Source organism: Scylla paramamosain, chromosome 45, assembly GCF_035594125.1.
Source record: "Scylla paramamosain isolate STU-SP2022 chromosome 45, ASM3559412v1, whole genome shotgun sequence".
NCBI classification, from domain to species: domain Eukaryota; kingdom Metazoa; phylum Arthropoda; class Malacostraca; order Decapoda; family Portunidae; genus Scylla; species Scylla paramamosain.
The window spans coordinates 10402086-10411385 of NC_087195.1; the positions used below are offsets into that span (position 1 = coordinate 10402086).

The 9300-nt window shown below is 39.7% G+C and overlaps 1 protein-coding gene across 1 annotated transcript; it reads left to right on the forward strand.

Annotated features, from left to right (window-relative positions):
* The first annotated feature begins 215 nt into the window (after positions 1-215).
* Positions 216-1349, forward strand: LOC135094419 (KRAB-A domain-containing protein 2-like). Its single transcript, XM_063994495.1, has one exon. The coding sequence runs from the start codon at positions 216-218 to the stop codon at positions 1347-1349; it is 1134 nt and encodes a 377-aa protein (XP_063850565.1).
* Positions 1350-9300: the final 7951 nt, after the last annotated feature.

Sequence of the window (9300 nt, forward strand, 5' to 3'; positions counted from 1 at the left end):
ACTATATGGCTGTTTTGAATTAGGCAAAATGTGAACTAGTGGTTTGACGATGTGAACTAGCGGTTTGACGTCCATTGACAGCCATGACGTCATTGACAGTGATACACCCACCAATACTAATCAGTCAGTTCAGTTCAGCCACATTGAGAGCACACACTAAACACTCAGCTCCGAGTCTCTTTGCTCATTCCAGTTGAAGCCAGTTCCTTCACAAGATGTCTGAAAGCATAGAGTTAAAATTTCGTGAAGAATTATATTCTAGGTATGAGAAGTGTCGCAAATATCTCATTCCGAAAGAAGAATATTTCCAAATTATTGAGGACATTCGTACAACTAGTGAAAGGAAGAACACTAAGAGTCGCCGTCAATACTACCTTCTGAGTAAATATGAAGTGCTACAGTGTGGTGATGTTGAGAAACTTATTAAGAAACGACAAACCCCAGATGAAACACCGGTGTACTATGTCTCCATTGAAGACACTTATGACATTGTTAAGAGGGCCCATGTTGCAACTGGGCACGGTGGTCGAGATAGAATGACTAAAGAACTCCAAGTGAAATACGCCAATATTCAGCGGGATACAGTTGAACTATTCACATCGTTGTGTCAGGAATGCCAGAAAAAGAGAAAGCGACCAATGACAAAGGGAGTTGTGGTTAAACCTATTCTGAGTAGTGAATTTTCATCACGTGGGCAGGTAGATCTTATTGGCATGCAGTCTATGTCGTGTAGAACTTACAAATGGATTATGGTTTACCAAGACCACTTAACAAAGTTTTGCGTTCTGCGTCCACTCAAATCAAAGCGTGCAGCTGAAGTAGCATTCCAACTAGCTGATATTTTTCTTATCTTGGGGGCTCCTGTAATTCTTCAATCAGACAATGGTTCTGAGTTTACTGCTCAGATCATTACTGAAGTGTGTTCCATGTGGCCTGAATTATCCATCGTTCATGGTAAGCCAAGACACCCACAGAGTCAAGGCTCTGTGGAGAGAGCAAATGGTGACATAAAGGACATGCATGTTGCTTGGATGGCTGACAACAACTCAATTGACTGGGCAACGGGCATAAAATTTGTTCAATTCTCCAAGAATTCTGCCTATCACGCAGGGATCAAGAGAAGTCCATATGCTGCAATGTTTGGTGTGAATGCCAGAGTCGGACTGACATCAACATCACTTCCACAAGAAATCATTAGTTCCCTGCAGTCTGAACAAGACCTTGTAACCTTGCTTCAAGAAAGAGAAACTGATACCAACAATCCTGAAACAGAAAGTACAGACCAAGAACCAATCGCAGCCGAAATTAACGAGGATGAGCAAGAAATTGATGTCAACTCGCATTTTTAGTGATTTGTATTATATATATATATATATATATATATATATATATATATATATATATATATATATATATATATATATATATATATATATATATATATATATATATATATATATATATATATATATATATATATATATATATATATATATATATATATATATATATATATATATATATATATATATATATATATATATATATATATATATATATATATATAATATATATATAATATATATACGAGTATATATAATTATATATATATATATAATATATATATAATATATATATATATATATATATATATATATATATATATATATATATATATATATATATATATATATATATATATATATATACCATACCACAATTTTGTTTTTGAATATGAATATCTTAACCTACAGTTTTAATTATGCCCACGATGTTGTGACGTTTACAGTTTTTGGTCATTCAATCAATATATTCTTTTTCAAAAAGGTACAAAAGCATTAACAAAATTGGTTATCTCTCCACGTTTAAGCTCAGCATTTCTACCTGACATTGAAGACTGGAGAAAGCAATGGTGGTATCAAATACAAAAAAAAAATATCAAAAACAGATGGGTTGGTGTTTACGTATTATGTCCCACAATGTACAACGGTAACCTACCGGTCTACAGCCGTTCTACCGAGTGTCTACCAGCGGCTGAATCATGAAAGTCATACATCAGCTGACGGTCATAGAAATAGAATTGTACATGGTCGTCGGTTTAACGTCAGCTCACCAACCGTTAAACGCTGGGCTACACCATAGGTGCCGCCGATTTTAAAATCATCGTCGATCTTGTTGGTGATTTGGCTATCTCGTATATCGGGAGTGATCAGGGTGATTATGACTGTAACTGTGAATGAGTGAGAGGGACTTTAACTCCGCTCGTTTGTGTTTGCCATGTCTTGGTTGTCTACTCTTTCCATCTTAACACTCTTATCTTACAGTTATTACATTTTTAGGGTGGAAGCATCGAGTGACGATCCATCGCCGATGTCTGTACTGCAAGCAGGGAAATGCAGGAGTCCAGCGTGTGGGACGATGGTCATCTTCAAGAGCTAATCTCGATGCACTGTTTCTTAACCAAGGTTAGTTCGATACGAATGGTGGATCGTGGAGAATATGATTATGTTTGTCTGCCAGAAAGTCAGTAGGGTGACTTGTAAACTAATTCCATAAGGAAAATACACTTAATTGGGAGTATTATTGTGTGGTTCTGAGGAGGTCTGAGCAGATCTCTTGCGTTCTGCCTCTGCTAATTGGGGGATTTGAGGAGGTATTACGCTGATTTTCCATGGATTACTGCTTCCGTGTCAGAGACCCGTCTCTGTGTGCCGAGCGCATAACAGAAGTGATAGTGTCTGGCATGGAGGCGTACATTCCTCACTCTTTCTCTTGACCCAAACCTTCCAAACACTGCTTTAACACAGCCTGTTCTCGCACTATTTCTAACACCTAGCCAAAAAAATCTCCAATATCTTTACTTCTTCAACTTTCCCTGCCTTTTTTAAACTGCCATCTCATCTATTTCTAAAGCTGAATTCCTCGCTCAAACTTTTCCTGAAAACTCCACCTTGGATGATTCATGGCTTGTTCCTTCCTATCCTCTACGCACCGATTTAAATAAAAGGGTACAGTTGTCTGGAAGGTTCCGTTGAGTTGATACATGCAGGAAATAAGTTTTTGAAGCATTGAACAATACTAAGGTTGCTCTGCCCCAATCTTTAGAATTTTAGAAACACCCAAATTTTAGAAACACCCGAGGTCAGGAGTGTTCTGGCTTCTCTGCGTGAACTGTTTACATCCTGAAGTGTAGCACGTCAACGAAAAGACGTTGAAAAGTGCAGGGTGCTATCATCAGTGTAGGAGTGAATAGGACAAGGAATTTGGTTTAGGAGATCATTGATGAATAATCGGAAGAGAGTGAATGACAGGACAGAACCCTGAGGAACACCACTATCAATAGATTTAGGAGAACAGTGGCCGACTACCACAGCAGCAATACAACGGTCAGAAAGGAAACCTGAGATGAAATTACAAAGATAAGGATAGAAGCTATAATAGGGTAGTTTAGAAATCATAGCTTTGTGTCGGACTCTATCAAAAGCTTTTGATATGTCTAAGGCAACATCAAAACTTTCACCGAAGTCTCTAAAAGAAGACCAAGACTCAGTAACGAAACTCAGAAGATCACCAGTAGAGCGGCCTTGATGGAATCCATATTGGCGATCAGATAGAGGTTGTGAAGTGATAGATGTTTATCAATCTTCCTGTTGAAAATTAGATTAAAAACTCAAGATAGGCAAAAAATTAAAGCAAAAGGACGGTAGTTTAAGGGATTAGAAGTCACCCTATTTGGGAACAAGCTGAATGTAGGCAAACTTCCACCAAGAAAGAGAGGTAGATGTTGATAATAAGAGTTGAAAGACTCCGACTAGGCAAGGTGCAAGCACGGAGGCACAGTTTCAGGTCCATATGCCTTCCGAGAATTTAGGGCAGCAAGGGCATGGAAACCATCACTTCGAAGGGTCTTAATGGGCAGCATGAAGTAGTCAGAAGGTGGTGGAGAGGGAGGAACAAAACCTGAATCATCCAAGACAGAGATTTTAGCAAAGGTTTGAGCGAAGAGTTCAGCTTTGAAAATAGATGGTATGACAGTGATGCCAACAGGTTGGTAAAAAAAAGGGAAAGATGAAGAAATAAAGTTATTGGAGATGTTTTCGCTAGTTGCTAGAAATCATGAGGGAAATTAGATTTTGAAAGATTTTGGCAATTTCTATTAAGTTTTGGCTAATTGGAGAACAGACTTGGCATGATACCGGGCAGAAATATAAAGCTTCAGATTCAGGTGATGGAAGGCTCAAGTACCTTTCGTTGGCTACCTCTCTATTATATATATAACACGAGAAGAGGCTGTGTTAAACAAAAATTTGGATGGTTTAGGTCGAGAGAAAGAGTGAGGAATGTACGCCTCCATGACAGAAGCTATCACCTCTGTTATGCCCTCAGCAAGTGGAGACGGGTCTCTGACATGGAAGCAGTAGTCATTTCAAGAAAAATGAAAATAATACCTCCTCAGGTCACCCCAGTTACGAGACGCAAAACGCCAGAGGCACCTCCGTTTTGGGGGATCCTGAAAAAGGACTGAGAGCTAGGATAAGATACAGATATGTGATTGTGATCAGAGGAACTCCATGGAGAAGATAGGGTAACAAACAGCATAAGCAAGTGGATTACAGGTTAAGAAAAGGTCTAGAATGTCAAGCGTGCCTACAATGAACATCCACAGTCTGTCCTTTACTTATGATCTAAACTTAAGATTTCAAATCTCATCTCATGCTATAACTCCTTTTATGAAATTAGGCGTTCTGAGTCATTTCCGCCAGTTATTTCATTCCCCCTCCCAAAGCTGCAAACTCTGTACAAGGGCCTTATCCATCCATGTATGGAGTATGCTTTTACATGTATGGGAAGCTCCACTAATACCGCTCTTTTAGACAGGATGGAATCAAAAGTTTTTTGCCTTATCAACTCCTCTCATTTAAATGACTGTCTTCAGGCTCTTTCTCATCGCCGCAGTGTTGCATGCCTTCCTATCTTCTACCACTGTTATGGCAACTACTCTTCTGATGTTGATTACTTAATTTTTATTTTTTTTTATGTAGGAAGGATACTGGCCAAGGGCAACAAAAATCTAATAAAAAAATGCCCACTGAAATGCCAGTCCCATAAAAGGGTCAAAGCAGTGGTCAAAAATTAATGAATAAGTGTCTTGAAACCTCCCTCTTGAAGGAATTCAAGTCATAGGGAGGTGGAAATACAGAAGCAGGCAGGGAGTTCCAGAATAAAAAAATGCCCACTGAAATGCCAGTCCCATAAAAGGGTCAAAGCAGTGGTCAAAAATTAATGAATAAGTGTCTTGAAACCTCCCTCTTGAAGGAATTCAAGTCATAGGGAGGTGGAAATACAGAAGCAGGCAGGGAGTTCCAGAGTTTACCAGAGAAAGGGATGAATGATTGAGAATACTGGTTAACTCTTGCGTTAGAGAGGTGGACAGAATAGGGGTGAGAGAAAGAAGAAAGTCTTGTGCAGCGAGGCCGCGGAAGGAGGAGAGGCATGCAGTTAGCAATATCAGAGGAGCAGTTAGCATGAAAATAGCGGTAGAAGACAGCAAGATATGCAACATTGCGGCAGTGAGAGAGAGGCTGAAGACAGTCAGTTAGAGGAGAAGAGTTGATGAGACGAAAAGCTTTTGATTCCACCCTGTCTAGAAGAGCAGTATGAGTGGAACCCCCACAGACATGTGAAGCATACTCCATACATGGACAAATAAGGCCCTTGTACAGAGTTGGCAGCTGCGGGGGTGAGAAAAACTGGCGGAGATGTCTCAGAACACCTAACTTCATAGAAGCTGTTTTAGCTAGAGATGAGATGTGAAGTTTCCAATTCAGATTATAAGTAAAGGACAGACCGAGGATGTTCAGTGTAGAAGAGGGGGACAGTTGAGTGTCATTGAAGAAGAGGGGATAGTTGTCTGGAAGGTTGTGTTGAGTTGATAGATGGAGGAATTGAGTTTTTGAGGCATTGAACAATACCAAATTTGCTTTGCCCCAATCAGAAATTATAGAAAGATCAGAATTCAAGCGTTCTGTGGCTTCCCTGCATGATATGTTTACCTCCTGAAGGGTTGGACGTCTATGAAAAGACGTGGAAAAGTGCAGGGTGGTATCATCAGCGTAGGAGTGGATAGGACAAGAACTTTGGTTTAGAAGATCATTAATGAATGATAAGAAGAGTGGGTGACAGGATAGAACCCTGAGGAACACCACTGTTAATAGATTTAGGAGAAGAACAGTGACCGTCTACCACAGCAGCAATAGAACGGTCAGAAAGGAAACTTGAGATGAAGTTACAAAGAGAAGGATAGAAACCGTAGGAGGGTAGTTTGGAAATCAAAGCTTTGTGCCAGACTCTATCAAAAGCTTTTGATATGTCCAAGGCAACAGCAAAAGTTTCACCAAAATCTCTAAAAAAGGATGACCAAGACTCAGTAAGGAAAGCCAGAGGATCACCAGTAGAGTGGCCTTGACGGAACCCATACTGGCAATCAGATAGAAGGTTGTGAAGTGATAGATGTTCAAGAATCTTCCTGTTGAGGATAGATTCAAAAACTTTAGATAGACAGGAAATTAAAGCAATAGGACGGTAGTTTGAGGGATTAGAACGGTCACCATTTTTAGGAACTAGTTGAATGTAGGCAAACTTCCATTAAGAAGGAAAGGTAGATGTTGACAGACAGAGCTGAAAGAGTTTGACTAGGCAAGGTGCAAGCACGGAGGCACAGTTTCGGAGAACAATAGGAGGGAACCCATCAGGTCCATAAGCATTCCGAGGGTTTAGGCCAGCGAGGGCACATCATTGCGAAGAATTTTAATACGTGGCATGAAGTAGTCAGAGGGTGGAGGAGAGAGAGGAACAAGCCCAGAATCGTCCAAGGTAGAGTTATTAGCAAAGGTTTGAGCGAAGAGTTCAGCTTTAGAAATAGATGTGATAGCAGTGGTGCACTCTGCTCGATATAAAGGAGGGGAAAGAAGAAGCAAAGTTATTGGAGATATTTTTGGCTAGATGCCAGAAATCACGAGAGGAGTTAGATCTTGAAAGGTTTTGACATTTTCTGTTAATGAAGGAGTTTTTGGCTAGTTGGAGAACAGACTTGGCATGGTTCCGGGCAGAAATATAAAGTGCATGAGATTCTGGTGATGGAAGGCTTAAATACCTTTTGTGGGCCACCTCTCTATCATGTATAGCACGAGAACAAGCTGTGTTAAACCAAGGTTTAGAAGGTTTGGGACGAGAAAAAGAGTGAGGAATGTACGCCTCCATGCCAGACACTATCACCTCTGTTATGCGCTCAGCACACAAAGACGGGTCTCTGACACGGAAGCAGTAGTCATTCCAAGGGAAATCAGCAAAATACCTCCTCAGGTCCCCCCTAACTAGCAGAGGCAAAACGCCAGAGGCACTTTCGCTTAGGGTGATCCTGAGGAGGGATTGGAGCGATAGGACAAGATAAAGATATGAGATTGTGATCGGAGGAGCCCAACGGAGAAGAAAGGGGGACAGCATAAGCAGAAGGATTAGAGGTCAGGAAAAGATCAAGAATGCTGGGCGTATCTCCATGCCTCCCCTCCTCCTGCAACCTCACTGCACAAGACTCTCTCTCACCTATTTTTTATCCACATCACTAATGCAAGAGTTACCCAGTATCCTCAATCATTCATCCCTTTCTCTGATAAATTCTAGAACTCTCTGCCTGCTTCCTATGACTTCAACTCTTTCAAGACGGAAGTTTGAAGACACTTGCCATGTAACTGTTGACTGTTCGGGGACCATCACCTAAGTGGGCCTTTTTTTTTTTATTGGTATAGTATATATATATATATATATATATATATATACTCGTATATATATATATATATATATATATATATATATATATATATATATATATATATATATATATATATATATATATATATATATATATATATATATATATATATATATATATATATATATATATATATATATATATATATATATATATATATATATATATATATATATATATATATATATATATATATATATATATATATATATATATATATATATATATATATATATATATATATATATATATATATATATATATATATATATATATATATATATATTGTTGCAACCAGAAATCCCTGTCCCTTCACAAAGCTACAGCACCTGGACTAGCTTCCCTGAGCCACCTCCTGTGTGGACTCAGTACAGGGCTCAAAGACGGGTGTCCCTTGTGACTCCTGCACCCTCCTCACGACATTCATCATTCCAGATCATACTACTTTGAGGTCGCCAGTCTGCTTTACCTACTCACAGACAAGAGAAATACACAAACAACACTTAATACCTATATCTGCGGAAGAATCAACAACCACGTCTAGGAAAAAGAGTTAACATACAGAAACACGTATATGGTTAAGGTATAAGGTATATGGACTTACACCTTCAGCGACAGTGCTGTGAACTTATCATTGGTGCTGTAAACTTATCATTAAACCCAGCTGTGACCTCACTGAACGTTTCCCTTTGTGTCTCACAACGCAAGGGGGCAGTCACAGCCTGCCCTCTAAAGACAACTCTCTTCCTCCACACAAAACTACAAGCACCTAATAATACACACACACTTCCCTCAAAATTTCAAAATCCATGGCGACTCCTATACCAGCCTCGGAGTCCCCATCTGGGGAGGAGACCACAAACGTCCCCAGGTCGGACTGCCCTTCTGACGACGACCCTAAGTGTCTTGACATCCCCCTCAGCTTTTTCTTCATTAACTTCTGCAACATTCGTGGTCTAAGATCTAATTTTTAATCAGCAGAACACCACCTCTTCTCTTCTAAACCTCATCTTCTTTTCATCACTGAAATTCATGAGTCTGAGGCAACTGATATTAAGCGCTTTTCTGTTCCCTCCTACTTTCTCTATCCTCGATCCATCGATCTCTATACCACGATCCAAAGCTGGATGCTGTGTTTATGTGCGCAACGATTTAACCTGCTCTCGTGCCCACACTCTTGAATCTACCAAGTTTTCCGCTATCTGGCTACGAGTACAGAGTCACTCTCAAACTAAATTTATCTATGCTGTAATCTCTCACCTAACTCCTCTGACTATGAGAAATTCTTTGACTACTTAACTTCCAAAGTGGAGCACATTCTGACTCTTTTCCCTTTTGCAGAGGTCTCCATTCTTGGAGACTTCAATGTTCACCACCAGCTTTGGCTTTCCTCTCCCTTCACTGACCATCCTGGTGAACTTTGCTATCCTCCATGACCTAGAGCAATTGGTACAACACCCTACTCGTATTCC

Excerpts from the sequence above, each read along its gene's own strand:
- LOC135094419 (XM_063994495.1), top strand. The coding sequence starts at position 216 with ATGTCTGAAAGCATAGAGTTAAAATTTCGTGAAGAATTATATTCTAGG.